Source organism: Tympanuchus pallidicinctus, unplaced genomic scaffold (assembly GCF_026119805.1).
Source record: "Tympanuchus pallidicinctus isolate F22 unplaced genomic scaffold, pur_lepc_1.0 scaffold8, whole genome shotgun sequence".
NCBI classification, from domain to species: domain Eukaryota; kingdom Metazoa; phylum Chordata; class Aves; order Galliformes; family Phasianidae; genus Tympanuchus; species Tympanuchus pallidicinctus.
In genome coordinates this window covers 27,636,665-27,655,570 of record NW_026294802.1, presented here as the reverse complement: position 1 = coordinate 27,655,570, position 18,906 = coordinate 27,636,665, and the positions used below count along the sequence as shown (strand labels likewise).

Below are 18,906 nucleotides of genomic sequence, written 5' to 3'. Positions count from 1 at the left end.
AATGTTTTATGTTGCCTGGATAATGACTGAGGCCAATTGTATATTTCTACAGATGAATTTCATTTGTCTGTGTATGTATCACATACTAAATATTTTACATACATATACTAGGATTAAACAAAAATAAATTGCTCAGAACTGCTTATCTGGGAGAAATTGATGGTAATTCGTGTGAACTCATTTGCCTGTTTTCCTCAAAGGTCTATGCTGCCCAGTTCTCTTGTCTTCATTCTAGTTCTTTGCCCACACTGAACCACTGGCATATGATTCAGGACAATTACTCATTGTTTACTGAGGTCATAAACAGAATGGAAGAAACGAGCATTGCAGACAAAGGGTGGGTTGCATGTGGTAACTTTGAGTAGATATCTTGAAGGAGAGGACAAATTATTGTGATCTCATCTTCAAAACAACAGATAACATTTCCCAGAGGTACTATCACTAGTGCTAGGCCATAAGTACAGCTTGTGAGTTGGGTAACTGTCTTCCTCCATAAGGAAACAAATGGAGCAGAGAAGAAAACTACAGAAGTGCAAGAGATTTTGAACATTCTTAATATACATCTGAAAAATTAAGGTTTCTTGGATATTCCTCATTTATATAGCAAAATGACAGGCAACAATTTACCACTGCTCTAAGTCTGCAGTCAGCTCCCTGCTGAAGCCATTCTGCCACATAAAAATAATTTTGTACTGGCCACCTAAAACCTACTATCATAGCTGAAGAGCTATGGCATTCACTGAACATTTTGAAGTTCAACGTTCAAACATTTTTCTTTATCCCAAATAGTATGCTGTATTGTGTGACAAATGCCAGGAGTGAGCAGAGCATGTAACCTAAGTCCAGAGGTGACATAATAGAGTTTCTTGTAAAAGAGATGCTTCTGTCTGTGCCTGCTGTTTATTAATAGAAGAGCTGCAGCATGAATTACTGAGAGTGAATATGATGTGAAAACTGCTTGAGTAAATTTTAACAGACTTAAGAGAGTCATGAAATGACTCTTGACTGGGGTGCATGTCACTTAGAGAAGATGAACCTGTTCCCAGTGTAAAAGGTAGGACATAAAGTATATATGAAGGAGCCAGACGTTGTCCTGCCAGACAGCGTGAGACTGGAAATACTGATATCCTTATTGTTCATCATTTGGGAAGTAAAAGCACGTGGCTAGGGCTGTGTCTGCTCCTGATTTTCACCAGGCAAAGATTCCTATATGTATATGTTGGAAATTGCCTGAAAGCAAAATCTGAAGTGATACAAGAACCAGAGAACAAGGGTGTTGTCTTCTCAGCTGTTGCAAAGTCATACAAATCTGTTTGAATCAGGAGAATTGGATTGCCCTTCTTTGATTGGTGAGGTATTGCCTAGCACACAGACTGCAGCTCTAAAGCATACTCTAATCTCTGGTTTTTCTCTGTATAATATTCTGAAGGTATTAATAACAGATAATGGTCCCCAGATTTTAAGGACCTGTTCCAACAATTCTTGATAAAATAATTGAAGTGCTGATATCAAGTCTGTCCTCCAGCATGTTAACCATATAGGTGAGCACAAAGGTGAGCGAAAAAGACAGTACAGTACATATATCACCGAACCATATTAAGGGAGAGAAAAAACTGTAGATTCCAAGGATCAATATTTAATATTTTAGAGTACTGCACTATTCCCTTGCAGTGCATTTTCATTGTCATCACACAGGAGATTCATGGCACGAGAACAAAATCTCAGCAGCAATGCCTAACTAGCTTTGTATCTCAAAAACAAAAGACTGTACTACATAAAAATAAGCCAGCGCTTCAGAGAAGTTACTACAGGGAGAATGTGAAGAGTTCTGTTGATGAAATGGGAGCAGACACTCAACATCCTCTGTGGGAATTGTGTTTGTGGAAGTCTTTGTTCTGGGTTTGGACAGTCTGTTGCCAGGTTTGGATCTGTAGGAACTGCTGTACTGGTTAGCCCATGTGGCTGGTACATTGACCCCAAGGGGAACCCTGCACAGCTGCTCTGGAAGAGGGTAAGAACAAGATGAGCATGCCTGATTTTTTTTTCAAAAGTATCCTGTTTTCTGACCACTCAAACTCAAGACTCTTAAGGCAGATGTGGATGTAATGTATTTAATTATCTGGAGCAGATATCTGTTCATTGACAGCCTTCTGTCCTTGAAGAAGTGTAAATCTTTAGTACCTATCGTATCTTCTGCAGAGGGCTCTGTATCTCAACTCTTCACTGTCCGATGAACTGTGTCATTTGGTTGTTTCTATTCTGATTCCTAGTTTTTGTTGTTGTTGTTCTCATGTCATTCTTTATTTGAGGAGAGAATAATCAGTCATAGCTAAACTCTTTCTCTGTGCCCCCGTGACTTCACAGGGTTGCATATTCTTTGTCTCCTTTTTTGGATTGAAAAGCACTAGTTTATATAGTTACTCATCATTAGGTAACTTTGTGCATGCGTTTCTTCCCTGAACCTTTTTCACTTTCCAGCTGGAACTGGAAAGAAAAAAGAAAGAGAGAGGATATCTTTACTGTCATACTGGGGAACAGGGTAAATGAGCAGTACCAACTCTAAAGTGACTTTTAGTTAAGAGTAGCACTGCAGAGTTGAGCTAGTTTCGAATGTGCTCCCTGCAAAAGTGGGAATCTGTATATTTCGAAGACTTTCTGTATGTCAAGAAAAGTGGACCTGATGCTGTATAGCTGGCATGGTCTACTGCTTGAAGAGGGGACAAATGAGCTGTATCCAGGTGCAGGAGGGGAGCAGGATTCAATAGATCCATCTTTATCAACCAGCATCACTGTTCAAGTTTGTGAGTTCCTGCAGTTTCTGATCAGCAGAAGGTACAAAAAGGTGATTCTGCTGCTACATGTTCTGTGAGGGAGTGGGAGAAGTAATTTAGGTGGTGGTAAAATCATATTGCCAGCCAGAGCTGCGAAGGTGGGGAGCTGGACTCTCTTTTGTTTGTTTTTAATTTGTGAAGGGTGGTATAAAATACTGGCTTGCAAAACATTTAATACACGAAGTTCCTATTTTTATCTAGTTTCTAGGCAAAGTAGGTAATCACAGGATGAGTTACATCTGGAAATGAAACATTTCATGTTTCGTATGGGGCCACTTGAAATTAAGAACAGTAAGGAGAGTTCATCTGCTGTTAGGAGGTGATACAGAATGCATTCTAGCAGCTGCTTGGGTTGGTGAGCTCTTTGTGTGAGAATCTCAGGTTGCCCTACCAGACCAAATTTTTCACCCACAAGTAACTGGAAATGATGTTGTTTAATAATATGTTTGTGTACTTAGGCCCAACCCTGTAATAAGGAAGCCAGATGGAAGAGAGGACCACTTTGACTTAATTGGGAGCAGGGAAGCAATTAAAAATTGTTGTGGAAATAATATGACTCCTTGTAGACAGGATGCAGTTTATGAAGATCAAGCCCTAAGCACTTAAAAGCGCTGAAGAGAAAGCTGCTAATAAAATAACACACTACAGCAAGACACTGGATTTGTTTTTATTTCTTGTAAGATTATGCTTCCAAAGTGGTTAGATCATGATCTGCGAGGTTACTGAACCGCAAATGCAAATTTACATGCACAAAAGTAATATGTTTTGACATATAGGTTAACAAGAGAATGGTGCAAATTTCACACAGCAGTGGCTTGCTAATTATATTTGTTTATTTTCAGAAGCAACTTCATTTTCATTAAGAAAATGCAGATTCTGCAATGGTAATCTTTGCTGGTAGCTCAGCAGCTCACAGAATGTGTGCTCTACTGCAACAGTAATGAAAGTGACTAAACAGCTCAGGAAGAATTTGTAGAATTTAGGAATGCACACAAATAGCAAACATTTACCATCTCACTGTTGCATCCACTTGAGATATGTTGAGGAATAGGTGGAAGCAATCTATGAATTTTGATAAGGTTTTTTGCATATTTTTCTCTTTTGACCTCGAGTTGAAAATATATCAACAAAAGGGTATAAAGTGTCTTTTATAGACCATATGTAACCGGGACAAATTGTTGTTTCCAGTGTGCAACAGTTGCACACAAGTGTTTTGGGTAATAACTACTAACAAAGCACATAACTTATAGGAATAAATATTTAAAGAAAATGGGCAAGAAACAACAAACATTAGAGGAAAGGTTCACAGTATGTTGCTGCTCTTTTGGGCTCTCCCTGTGCTTTCACCTTTATTTTGAAGGAATGAGATAAACCTGGAATCTGTGTCATTCATACTGAGATTGCTACGCTGATTTTTCTTTGCTTATAGCACATAAACATGGGAAATTCATTTGTAAAAAATGTATTCCTGTAGTGTTCAGAGCTGTGAAAGTTTCGTGCTAGTAAGGCTTTATTTGTACACCACACTACTTCCTGTAATAGATCAAGTATTCCCAGAGGTGATATATAGCCATCTAAGCAAATTAACAAACTAAATTTTATAATGCTTGTTGCTTTTTCTATTGCGTTTGTTTCCATACTTAAATCAGTAAGGTTCTGTAGCAAAGTGGTTGGCATGTCATCTGCTCTAGAGATCCTCCAGCTGGAGGGTCCTCCCACAGCAGCACATAGGTTTGTGTAGAAGTGAAGGAGCCCAGCACATGGCAACTCATTTTGCCACTTTGGGCTCAGGGAACGTCTGCTGCAAGTGCACAGGCAGGGGAGTTAGCGTTACCCTCAAGTTCCATGGAGCCCAAGCAGCTGGAGATGCCATGGAAAAACATCTAGGTGTCTGCACATGGGGAAGGCCCTGCTGAGTTGTACTGGGAACAGCGCTGTCAGAGCAGAATCACAGAATCACAGAATTGTAGGGGTTGGAAGGGGCCTCCAGAGAACATAGAGTTCAACCCCCCTGCCAAAGCAGGTTCCCTACACCAGGTGATGTACCAGCAGCTACCTGTTTATCTGGCTGTGATGTGTAATGCTGTTGGGGTGAGGCAGCTGTAGGTTTTCTTAGCTCAAGCATTGTAGCTCCCTACTGTACTGCGGAGTGCAACCATTGCTGCAGCCCTGCACACCCAGCCCTCCTCTTGTGGATTGGTGGGAACATCTGGAAAAAAAAGGTAACGAGCAGTGTCCTCAAATCATACTCTCGTCTTCTGCTTGTCTGGGACATTTCAGTAAATGATTTTGCTTGCAGAAGGAAAATTATGCTTATTATCTACTATGTATAACCCAAATGCCATCATCTTATGGATAGTCTAAAAATTTTTGTTCATGCAGAGCTGAAAAGATCCCGCTTTAATATTCACAACTGTGCTAATCTGAATTGTTTTAAATACAGGCTGAAGGACTGAGCATACTACATGCATTTGGTCTAGTTCTCTCATCCAGCATTTTCCTGAGTATTTTCTTTGTATGCTCAGATAAAAGTATGAAAGTAAGATAAAATACGTCTGGTATCCATAAAGAGCTAAGTCTGCCTAGGGCTCAATTACTTAGTGCTACAGCTTTTGAAGTGGTTCTTACGTCTGTCGTCATCTTACTACCAAATGCCATCAGAGTGCTGCATAGAATATGGTTTCATAAATCTTTCATTGAGATATTTTTGGATGATCTGCCATAATATTTCTGTAAGTATAGCGGAATTATATATTCATAGGGCCAGTCCTGACACCACAGAAAGCCAAGGGTACATTTGCCATTACTTTCAAACACTTTAGGTCTGTGGGCTACCTTTGCTTCCATGTGTACATTCTCCTATTAAAGTCAGTATGTGTACATTTGTGTGAACAAAGTCAGGATTTATTGGTGTTAAACTATGTTAGTATTTTACTTGGCAAAAACTGTTACTTAGGACTATTGTTTTCTGCAGGGAAAGATTCTATTCCAGAGAGCCTTTGATTTTGCAGTCATGCATCTCTGTGTCAAAATCAAATGCATGTAGTATTGCATGCCAGAATTTCCCTTAGCTGCTTTTTAGGGCTGAGGGGCCAGGGGGCCTTGGGATGCAATTGTGTAAAGGGATTTTTTAATTTTTATTATTTGTTGATGATTTTAGAAAATTAAAGGAAATACTCCAAATTTCAGATCATTGTTGATGAAAAAAAAAAAAAAAAAGCCTGCAGAGAAGGGCCTGGTATCTGATAAATGACACTATGACTACTATGTGGCTAACAGTGTCATAGGCAAAATGAGCAGAGCAGTAATGTGACAGTGCCTGTAGGCACTCTGAACATCCCCTACTCCAATATATCTTCTTCAGTTCTTAGGTTCAGCCTTGTCTTCAAATTTTGCTTTTCTGTTGACAAAGATCAGTTTTTGACACGATAATTTTGCTTCAGTTTACATCCGTAAGCTTTGTATTTTTTGTGCATTGTAGAGAACTTTCTGCAGATTATGGCATTTATAGAATATGGTATCTGCTAACAGTGCTAGATAAAACAGTTTGATCACAGAGCTTTTAAAAGAAATGCTGAAAAGAGTGGGTGCTCCAAGATTATCTTCTTTTTTTCCCTCCCATAAAACATACTACTCTTTATCTAAAAGCTTTTCTTCCTTCTCTTGAAGAAGTAGGCCATAATTGTTACAAATATATAAATTCTATCCATTTTCATATAGAAAACTTACAGTTTAACAGCACACTTTCAATTTCTAGTATGTAAAAAGCTTTATAGAATGACTTTTTCCACTCTCAAGAAACATATTAACTTATGAGCAGATCCATGTAATTTATCTGCAGTGAATTTAGAACCTACATGAGAGCAGAAATCTTGCCAATCAGTGAGAGCCTGGCCATTCTGATCATTTCTAGAGTGAGTTTTGTATCTGTTAAGTCACTTTTAGACCAGAGCCACTGTAAATTGCTTGGACTTTTGTCTGTACAGGGAAAAGCTGCAATCTGTGCTCACAAATGCTTGCTTAATATACCATTTTTCCACTTTACTGAATACATATTCATATAATTTGCTATGTGTTTACAGACTTCTGGCAGGTAACCCGGTGTTGACTCACTTGACTAATCTGTAGTTATGACAAATTCTTTCTACATGCCCTCACTGCCAAAAAATCAGTGAGAGACAAGGAGATGCTCAGCTGTACTTGACAAAGATATTGTTTGAGGCTGTGAAAGCCATCTTCAGTTTGGATATATTTTTAGTGTCAAAATTAATAGATATTTAAAATTCCCTGAGTTATTTCTCTTCTTTGATCCGTCTGTCAGCTTGACATGAATAGAACTTGCACCACTTTTGTGCTGATGCCTACTATCTTTTTTTTTTCTTTTTTTTTTGTCCTTATTGCAAGGCAGGTTAAGCAAATGCATTAAGAGCCAAAAAAGCTTTTGGGAGTCCCCTTGCATTTATGTGATGAAAAGAACATTGAGTTTAAATGCAGTGTTGCTGTTAGAAACTGTGATGTTTGAAAACAAGCCTTAGCTATCTGGTTATTAAATCGGTTTTCAGAAATAGATGCAAGAATTTAAATATTTATTTTAGGCATAGAAAATTAGTGTGGGCGCTGTTATTTTTGGAATGAAGACCTTTTTTTTTTCTTTCTCCTTAAAAACAAACATTTGAAGGAATACGACTGCCAAGAAATAGTGCATTTTTTTCTTGAAATGAAAATATGGTAAAAGCATTGCCAATTGTCACTGCCTCTTCAGTGCCTTTCTTCACTTACAGTTTCAGAGCTTGCACAAGTTCTGAGATCCTTCTGGAGCTGTGATTTCTCTTCTTTGACAGAAACTTCAGGACTTTAGCTGCTGACCTCATACCCCTCCTCAATTAAAATGTCTGAGGAGGCTTTCTTTAAGCAGCATCACAACTCTAGGCCTTTTCTGCTGAGTCTCCTTCTCAGTCGGCTTCTTAGGTAGTGTAATATTTTATTGTTGGAGAGAGTGGAACAGTGCCGGATCAGTGCTAATGTTCACAAGGTAGTTGTGAGAAACAGGTCTTAGGGGCTGGGCTAGGCTTTTATGGAGGTATTTACTCTGACTGTCAGATGAGGAAGTGTGTCTGAAGGTTCTGAAGGTGTTCTTGTCTCTCCTCTGGATGTTTTTCTAAACAGTGCAGCTCAGAATTGTGGCAACAGTCCTAGGGTTGGTAACTCTTCGTAAAATGATGATGTTAGTAGACGAAAGATGACTCAGTGACCTCTTGTAGTGTATTTGTTCCAAATAGTGCTCTTACTTGGGTCATGCCAACTTGTCACTTTTTGAGTTCCTGGCTCTTTTGCTAAAGCAGTGGTACAGTACAAGGCGCAGTATAAGCCAGAATGCTGAGGGAGCACTTCCCTTCTGCCGGCCCGTGCTGTATTGCACATGCAAGTAATATTCTTACTTTAGTAGGTTTTGTTAATGCAAAGTCTTCATTTGAAAGAGTAGATTTGGAGAACAGGAACGTCAGAGTGTAACGACAGGCTCTGTTTGCAGACTGTGAATCCTGAGAGATCATGGAGGATTAGGTTGGGTCACATGAAACAGCACAGTTTGAAGACTTTGGGTGGACAGCTGTGACATATGTTTACTTAGCTTGTTTTTCCCCCCTTTTCTTTGTAATTTGACATTCAGAGGACCTTATCTCTTGGAGTCTCAGCAAACAAGTCAAATGACCTGTCCGTGCCTCTTGAGCTAACTGTGTGAAAGGGCTGGAAAGCTGAAATTTGGAGCAACAGCTTGAAAAGAAATGAGAAAATGCACACTTCAGCTAGTGTAGGGAGCACTGAACATGAATTCATGTTACACATTGTAAAATAAATTGGAAAGGAAATGGTTCATTATTGCACATCATTTGTTCTTAATAACTCCATATGAGATTAACAAACCTTAAAACTCCAGGTTTTAGAAGTTCTTCAAGATAAGAGTTAAATGAAAGGAAATGGGAAATAGGAAGGGTATAGCATTAGGGCTTCAGTGCTTTATGTTTAACCAATGATCTCGGCAACAGTTCATAGTTTCGGTGGTTTCATCTCCTTAGCTGCATATTAAGCCCCAGCACAATTGGTTAATACATTGAAATAAATTAGGAATTCTTCTGACAGTATTAAGCAAGTTGAAGTACGTGTGCTTTTGTGAGAATGACTTTTCTCCCATCTCTGTGACCACTACAAGGTTTTCAACTGAGATAATGTAAGAGAAGTGGACAAAAATCGAAGTGCAGAGCAAGCCTAAGTGCAGATTATTTAGGAGCAATTCACACGTGGAATGAGAGAGCCACTGGCTCCAATTCTGTGGGAGCTAACTTCTGGAGTAGCAGCAGCAGAAAGATTCCAGAAGTGTTTCACCCTCTGCCCACCTTTCAGAGCAGCCAAGAAGGATCTCTCCATGTGAGAACAGACAGCAGGACACATTCTCTCAAGAGACACAAGGGTGTTAGTAGGAGAGTCCTCCAGATCTTACTGTAGAAGATGGATTGCATTTGCAGTCATACATGTTTTCTTGTCTTAGATGAGCTCTCCAGTGTTGTACCTTACAGAGTTCCCTCCTTACTGATGCTGCTGTAGTGTTGTCTTAGTTGAGTGACAGTTTCTGTTTTTTAAGAAACTCGGGATGATCATTTTATTTTGGTTACCATTATGGGATTTTTCTCCAGAAATTTCTGTAAAAAGAAACGTGTTGTTTCAAAGTGCTCACAAAGGGTAAAGACCTTCATTGCTGCCTATAGTGCATGCTTTCTCTGAACGTTTCAAGACACTGTTAGAGGAATTTGCATGAAGTGATGCTGCATGCGATGGCTGTCAACAGAAATGCGAAGGCTGGTGTGCTTCTAATACAGAGTGCTCTAATGAGCAGCACCACATCTACTCAAACTTCTGTTTAGAAAAAGATTATTCCAAACATTCACCCTTACTGAAAGGTCTGAATGCAAAGTAGTCAGATGAGGGGAAAAAGGAGAGTATTGTTAAAAATATATAAACTTGGAAATCTCCAAAGAAGGCCTCATTTTGGTGAGCCTAAGTACATTTCAAAGTGGCAGACTAAACAAAAAACTTCAAGAAGGCAACTCTGAAAAATTAAACTCTATTTTCTTATTTAGAAATGCTGTAGGCTGTGAATAAGGTCATTCCCTTCGTTGGAGGTGGGCGAATCGTCTATAAAGAAAGACTTATCCACTGAATTTGTCTTCTTTTCTGCTTTTGATCTATTCACAAGCTCATCATGAGATTTATTCGTTGTTCAGTAATCTCCCTGCTTTTTTTGTGCAATAATGTTCTCACATGAATAGCTGTCAAATAGCTGATACTGCTTGCTGTTTGGATGCCAGCATTGGACTCTACTGGCTAGTTGCCTGGGTTACATATATCTGTTTCTTGTCCTGGGATATTCCTGATACTAATCAACAGACTGTGGGTTTTGAATAATTCAGTCAAATGTGAAATGCTAGCTGTGTTTTTGGTGACTATTGATATATTTGAGATTGAAAAATAAGCAGCTATTCACAAATTTATTTGCACCAGCTCTGAATGAAGAAAGCAAGCACAAATGAGAGTCGTACTCTTTGAATTACCATTTATGTGTTATTTGAGCAATTTTTATGAGAAAGGTGTGGGGAAGAGACAACAACTGTATTTCACTAATTCTCAAGATTAATTTTTAACTAAAGTCTTTTAGTTGTATATAACTTTCTTCGTACAAGGTTATTACAACTATATGAGAGATTTAATTTCTAGACATGTAATTTCAAAGCTAAAATATGAATTACGTTCTGAAGAAGGAAGAATCCTTGCAAATTGTTGACCATGTTACATACAGAATCACAGAATCATCCGGGTTGGAAGGGACCTCAAGGATCATGTAGTTCCAACCCCCCTGCCTAGCAGGGCCACCAAACGTACACATTTAGATCAGGTTGCCCAGGACCCCGTCCAACCTGGCCTTGAACACGTCCAAGGACGGGGCATCCACAACCTCCCTGGGCAGCCCGTTCCAGGGCCTAACCACTCTCCTTGTAAAGAACTTCCCCCTAACATCCAACCTAAATCTTCCCTCCTTCAACTTGGATCCATTTCCCCTAGTCCTGCTGTTGTCAGCCCTTTTGAAGAGTTTACTCCCCTCCTGGGTGTAGGTTCCCTTCAGGTATTGATAGGCTGCAATGAGGTCACCCCGCAGCCTTCTCTTCTCCAGGCTGAACAAGCCCAGCTCCCTCAGCCTGTCCTCATAGGGGAGGTGCTCCAGCCCCCTGATCATCTTAGTCGCCCTCCTCTGGACCCTTTCCAAAATCTCTCTGTCTTTCTTGTACAGAGGGCTCCACACCTGGACACAGTACTCCAGATGGGGCCTCACAAGAGCCGAGTAGATATACATACATTGAAATTCAGTGTAGTCCATTTAAATATCCTTTGAATTCATAAGTCCGACTGAAAGAATGCGAAGATGTTTCCTCAAGGATATTTAGCACTGATCTTGCAAGTATTTACACACAGTAGTAATTGCACTGTCTCCTTTGCAACTGGTACATTGTTTCCGGTACTGTGTGTCAGCACGGGATGGTATCCTCATCCCATGAGGAGTTCTTGAAGTGGTGAGTACTCCTGTCCATGCGGAGTGGTTGCAGTCATGCTGTTACTCCGTCCCTTGTGACAGGGTGCAAGTTAATCAGCTCTTGGCAGTCAGCCTTCTCAAGACTCATTCTGAGAACATCTTTTTAGAGCTGTTTTAGGGAACAGACAAAATCTCATTATTCATCTTACTGAAAATTGCCCAGTGAACGCAAACATCTGTCTCTCAGCTATACCATAAGAAGGCTATATGAAATTGAATGGCTTGAGTAGTGTTTTTCTGGACGAAGCAGATCTTGAGGTACTGAGTCTTTGACATTAGCACCCAACACCCTGCACAAGCTCTTAGCACAGGTTCTAGGAGACAAATTCTCAAATACAAAACGATACGAGAAGTGATTTTGAAAGTCTTCAAAACAAGAAGACCTCTTTCCCAACTTTGAAAATTTTGAAATATAATTGAATAACTTTTTTTTTTTTTTTTTTTTAAATTAACTGTATGGCTGTCATTGAACTTTTTTTCTTTTTGGTAGTCCATTTTTTAATGCAGGCTGGTTTGTGAAGAATAGACACTGCGTTTACCCCAGAGAACAAATCTGGAGTTTGCCAAGCCTTGATCTATTCTATATCTTTCCAATCAACTGTAGATGTCTGGAGAACAGTGTAGGTCTAAAGCCATACAGTGGTGATATTTTTCTGGTATATTGCTTTAGTTGACAGTGACCACTGATTCAGGGATTCTGAAGGAAGGTATCTACTGTATTAGTATATAATAGCACTTAAAAGCACTTTTTCTTCCAAGAAACTATTTACTCATTTTTGAGCCCATGTAGAGAATGTTTCATGAACATGACTATAGTTATCATTCATATATTTCAGTTAAATAAGAGAAACAAAATAATATCCCATGCTGCTTTGTGTTTCTGGCACAGTCTGGATCATTATGTTGATATCTCTTGGTTTAAGAGTTATTTTTGCTCCTTTATTTGGCACCTTGATTCTTCATTTTTTTTTTGCTCATTTGACAAACAGAAAGGCATTTTAGTGAAAGCTTTTCTAGAACTCCAGAATTTATAAGACGTCTTATCTACTGCTTTGTGTCATCTCGAAGCTTGCTGCATGGGATGATGACTTTGTCAGGAAGCTGCTGTCTTCTTGCTTTAAAAGTTAAACTTCCTTCTTCCTTGATCCCTTTTTCCAATTTGATTCACTTTCCATGGACACAAATAATGTTGCTTCTGTTGATCTCAGCGTGAACTAGGTCATATCACTGCTTAGGAAGACCTATTTCTGGGCTAGCAGATAGCTGCTGTGAAGCAGTGAGTGATGACGTACTCACTGCTGCTATTAATGTATACAGTAAGACTCATGAATGGAAGCAGAAAGTTTTTGTTCTCCTATAAAAAAGTAATCTTTTTCTTATGAAGGAGAGACTAGTACTTGAAAGAGACTACAGTGGAAAAAAGCTGACATCATCTGTCGTATTTAGCATAATTTGGAAGCATCTTAATAGCCATCGAGTGTATTTCTAGTGAGTTGTGGGCACAGGGGTCTTTTGGGGACTTGCAGTTTTGGAGGCTTTGGGTGGAGAAGATAAGTAGAAGAAGGGGGTGTCTGAAGGGATCATGAGGACAATTGAGATGTCTTGGTACTGGCCCCAAGAGAACTCCAGGAGCCTACCTGTGAGATGCAGTAAAGCCATAATTTGCTCCAAAGATGAAGTGGAAGTAATGGGAAAAGATAGGATGTTGCTGTTACTTGTAGTGGAGCCAAGTGTCTGGGGCTACAGGGTGGGCATATATCTGTAATTTCAATATTTTGACTATGCCAGAGAGAGGCCAAAGATTTAAATCTGAACGTGAAAGCCTGCACGCCCCAATTTGTGCTTAACATTCACCAGCCTACACATAATGATGATTAAATTATCATCTATTTACCTTCAGGGAAAGCTTTTAAAATTTTATTAATCTAAACAGCCGTTTCTTCATTAAGTCACTTCAACTGCAGAAGCAGTTATCTTCTATATGTTATATACGGGTATAATAGTAACCACAGTTACTGAAGTTTACCGCACAAAGAGAGGCACGTGCTAAGTGTTTGTGCATCTGGTCTATAATAGGTACATATATATTGTTAATATTTAATCTCCTTCTCAATATGCTTCTATGTTTTTAGGCTTGTGAGCAAGGCTTTCTAAAGCCTACTGAGCCTTGCAATGCACCAAACCTTCTTTAGGGGTGTGTGTGAGTGGGAGGGTGAGGGAATTGTGTATTACTAAGCAATAAGCTGAAGATGGCAGCATTGGGTGAGCTATCTCATTTTCTTAGCTAAGTAGTTCTCTCTTAAAATCCAGTAATTGTAGCTGTTGTGTATGGCAAACTTATTAAAAAATGAGCTTTTCATTTAAAGGGCTTTTTAAAATACTACAGCTTAATACCACAAGTTAGTGCAAGGTAGGTGTTTTATCATCAGTCCTCCCAAGTGAGGACAAAGTTATAGCCACTCTGACAGATCTGTAATAGACAAACACCAGACTCCCCCTTTTTAGCTGTTGTTTGCTTTCAGACTGAAAATGACTGTGATCACTGTACTTTATGAGCAGCCCAGTCCTGCTGTATATCTGTCACGATGTTTGTGCTCACCACACTGGTTCTTTTAAGAGAGCTGAGGGGGCTAATTCAAACGTGCTCGTGGGGTTTAAGTGTGAAGCTGAACAGTTCACTGCTGACAGTGACAACATGTACAGAACCAGGTCTGCAGCCCCCCGAAAGTTTTTTTGGCAAAAACTCAGTTAATATTCTTCAAGGTGGCAGTTTCACTCAGTGATGCCTACGTCGTTTTGTGTATCTGGTTGTTTGTTCCTCAGATGTCTTTTTTGAAAACCATTTGTTTTGGCATCAGCTAATTGTACTTAGTGAACAATTAGATGCCAGCATGGCTTATGCAAGTCAATAGCAAAGTCAGAAGTGGAACTTTGGTTTCTTGTTTGACAGTGTTGTGCTTTCAACTCCTCTTGTGAATATCTGTGCTTTGACTGCTGTACTGGAACCTAACCTAAGGCATCTTAAGTCACTACAACCTTTCCTTCTTCATAGATGACTTTGCAGGTTTAGATCAGACACAGGGCTCATGTTTTTATTCTTTTTTATCATGTTTTTCTCCACAGTGCTATGCTGGCTCTACAGGAACTTTTATAAGAGGCAGAGAAATGAATCATATCGCAATTTCTAAACATTTATTGAATTTAAAAGAGCTGCTAATTACTGCTCTTTTGCATTTAGGATGGAGAGAGTCTAGAGGAGAGGGGTTTGTAAGAAAAGTTGGAAGTGGCAAAAAACCAAAAATCATCTGCTTAGGATTTGTCTTTAAGATATGCAGAAAATGTTAAGATTTAGTATCAAATGCTGAGTTAAAGCCCATCCTAAAAAGAAATATAAGCTTCGCCTGTTACATAGTTAATTGAAACTGCAGAGTAAATTCATATTTCATGCAAAACTGTGTAAAGCTCTTGGTTTCAGTGGAGCTGTATTCTATGCACAGATACTGAAATTGTCAGATAATGTAATAAATGTTTTCACATGTGCACACAAATGGTATGTATGTGTATATATCTGCATGCAGAATTTTTGTAGAAGTTGATTTACAGTTTCCTAAAACCCTTATATGTAGGAATAATTACTAACAATCTCATCTGTTTGATCTGGCATCAAAAACAATCATGCTGCATTATAATAACGCCAAACGAAAGCTCAGTACCATAGGAGCAGATGTGATTGTTGTCTTCTGGTTTTATTGGATACTGAACTATCTGTACTTCTTACAGTCTGCCTAACGTTTCACTTTGAATACAGCAAATTAGATGCATTACTGTTAATGTTGATTTAACTAATGTCTTTCACAGTTCTCACCAGCTCAGATATGTCAGCTGCCTACTGGTGACACAGGTTGAAAGTAGACCTAGAGAACAGTTGTAATGGATGAGCCAACTAAATTTGCTGTACTGTACTTATTATATATTTGCTGTACTTACTTATTACTGACTGTAATTTTCTTTCTGTCATTGAAGATGCCAAGTGGCATATTAGTTCTTCATTTATAATGAAGTAAAATTTAGTGAGAAATATGACATAGTCTCAAGAAGTTCATTCTAACACAGGACAGCACTTAGATACGTGCCAATCTTGAGTGCTCTGAACTAGATTTTGGAGATCTTCAGAGGTTCTTAGACAGGCAGACCAAATACCTTGGAGGATTTTCTTTTAAAGTGGTTCTCTTATTTCTGAAAGTGTCCGCACAATTGTCTCTGCCTTTCATAGCTAAATCATCACAGGATCATGGAATCATAGAATGGCTTGGGTTGGAAGGGACCTCGAAGATCATGAAGCTCCAACCCTCTTGCTGCAGGCAGGCCCACCAACCTCCATAGCTAATAGTAGACCGGGCTGCCCAGGGCCCCATCCAACCTGGCTGCTCTTACCTGTCTGTTCCTAACTGGCCATTCCTGTGAACTGTGAGTGCCCAGAAAAAAAACAATCAGATTTTTGCCTAAAGCTCTGTTACTGCAGAAAATGACATTTAAATTACTGTATCTGATTTTATATTAAAGACATGAAATTCTGAAAAAGTGGGGCAATTAAGTGAATATGGCGCCAATTGTCATGGCTGAAATGCTTTTTTTTTTTTAATCCACACTGTATATATCTGTATATCTGTATATTTTGCAGTGCTATTTTTTTACGATTGAATTTGGTCTTTGCAAGCAAGAAGGACAGCTGCGTGCTTATGGGGCAGGACTTCTGTCTTCTATTGGAGAACTAAAGGTACGTTGATTGATATGCTCTTAAAGCAGAATCAAGTTTCTTTTAATCATAATACAATTATAATTGGATGCAAATATTTTGATTTGAAAATAACAGTTAAACTTATCAAGATGAAAAGCTTCCTTTTAAATGTGATACTGAGCTGAAAAATTCATTTGACATATCAGCTGGCACCTGAAGCATGAAATAGATTCGTAAGGACTGAAGCACCAAAGTAACAGTAAGCTACAAAACTTATTTCTGTTTGAAATTTAAGAAATAACTAGCCTGTGAGACGCTTGAATTGTGGGTAAATGGAGGCTCAGTTAAGGTATACTGGGTTCTGAAAACTTTACTTAGAAGAGAAGCATATGTTTTTTTGTAGGTGAAAAAACTGTTTTGAAATGAGACACAGTTCTTTTAAAAGTAATGCAAAATATTTCAGTGGATTTGTTATTGATATTAAAAGAACATTTATTAAGGTCTTGATTCAGTAGATTATTTGTTTTTAAAATTAAGGAATGCATGTAAGCTCATACTAGACTTGTAGTATATGCCTGTGTTGCAATACACAGAGACTTATAAAGACAAAAGTCTTTGACCTTTCATGGTGAGTAACTGCAGTAGATCAATTACTACCTATTTTTAGGCATAGAGAACAAGCAGAAGGTATTTTGTCATAAGTTTAATATTTTGAGATGTAATACACCTCACTGTTAGTACAAAGGAAGGGAAGAGGAGGAAGAGGAGGGAATGCCATGTTTATTCTGGGACCCAGGTGAACTTTTGATGGCTTTTGTTTAAAAAATTGGTTTCAAAAAGCGTATAAAGAATAGTGTTTGCACACTGTTTTGCAATATATCTCCTGTTTATTTGCATTTGAGCATCTTTCCACCCATTTTCGGTGAAGTACCTGACATTTTAATAGAAGTATCTCAGTCTCTTTTTGCTGTTTTACCTGTAATTGAGAATATTAATGCTGGAGCTCAGCAGTTAGATTGCTATTCTTTTATTAATAAGCCTGTATAAGGGGATTAAAGAAAGACATAGAAAAAAAGGTCAAAGAAAATTATTTTCTCCAGTACATATATATTTTTAATTTGATTTCATTATAGTTGTTCTCAGTTCAATGCCTACTTCAGCCACAGGAGCATTCAGTATCAGTATGGAACTGTTGTACACAGTGCAAAAGATGATTAAACACAAAGATGAAAATATTCCACTTGTTTTTTTCCCTGCCCAACAACATTCAGTGTGATCTCCAAACTGTGCAGGTTTCTGCAGAGAATCAGGGTTTTTAGTTAAACTAACAGTTACAGCCTTTAAGTGATGACCCTGAAAATACCTGTCACATCATTTACAAAATCTGAAGGCATAAAAGCAGAGAAATAAATAGTCAAGAGCATAATAAATCTTGTACCATCAATGTCAAAAACAAACACATTATTCTTATGGAGTGTACATATTCTGTTACCACACAGAAATCTTAACTGTGATCCCAGTTCTCTGTTCCTCACTCAGCAATAATCTCAGAGTGTAAATGCAAAGAATAATCCTTTTGAAAAGCAACAGAAAAAATTAAATAAGGCGTACGTTAATGGAGTGTACTGATTGGCTTTAAAGGTTAGGCTATATATCATAATAATTTTGCCATATATCAAAAATACTATACAATTTTCTATTACATTACATTTATATTTCATAGATCTTAAGCCAGAAGGGACTATTAGATCATCTGGTTTGACCTCTTGTGTATCATAAGCTGTTAAGTTTCATCCATATCTTGAACGCACTGCACACAGACTGAAACATTTCAGTTATTGAGAGACTGAGCACTTGTGTGCTGCAGGCACAGAACACCACTGTACCACAGAGTCCATAAAGGGACTGATAAGGTGAAAAACATCCAATTTTTGTGAAACTGTGCTCTAAAGCAGAAGTGAAAGTAAGAGGGGAAGGGAAAAAAACAAGGCAAAATAAGTTTTCTGCTAATCTGACAAAGGGAGGAGCTCTTTCTAGAACAGAAACCTGGTGCTGAATATGCTTCTTGTCAATGAGATATATCAGCCAGACCCTTAGGAAAAAGAATTTCTGGACACCTCACAGCTCTGTTGCAGAGCCTCGCATCAAGCCATTACTGATCTCTGACTTTTCACCAGAAAGCAACTTCCCATACCTCTGCCCTTATCTCCAAGCACCCACTGGGAGGAAAAATTTCTTCCTTTATCTGAAGATCGTAGAATGGTTTAGGTTGGAAGGGACATTATAGCTCACCCAGCTCCAACACTCTGCTGTGGGCTGGTTGCCGCCCAGCAGCTCAAGTTGTCCACGGATCTGTCTAACCTGGCCTTGAATGCCTCCAGGGATTGGGCACCACAGCTTCTCTGGGCAGCCTGTGCCAGTGCCTCATTGCCCTCTGAGTAACGATGGATCTGGAAAATAACGCTGATGTAACAGTCTGTGGTTGAGATCCTAGTTACAGCTGAAATGCTAATTGATGTCAGGAATTGCTCTGAAAATAATGTGAACAATACAGGTTGTTTCTATGCTGGATGGGAATGAATCCTCTGGAGTTTGCTTGGTCACAAGGCCAGACCCCCATACTTTTCACAGAATCACAGAATCACCCGGGTTGGAAGGGACCTCAAGGATCATGTAGTTCCAACTTCCCTGCCTAGCAG

General features: G+C 38.9%; 1 protein-coding gene across 1 annotated transcript in view; it reads left to right on the top strand.

Moving 5' to 3' along the window:
- TPH2 (tryptophan hydroxylase 2) overlaps positions 1 to 18,906 on the top strand; it is a 53,992-nt gene that overhangs the window by 27,133 nt on the left and 7,953 nt on the right. The window contains exon 9 of the mRNA XM_052668951.1: positions 16,151 to 16,246. Coding sequence (XP_052524911.1) covers positions 16,151 to 16,246 — 96 coding nt within the window. The remainder of the gene's footprint in view (positions 1 to 16,150; positions 16,247 to 18,906) is intronic.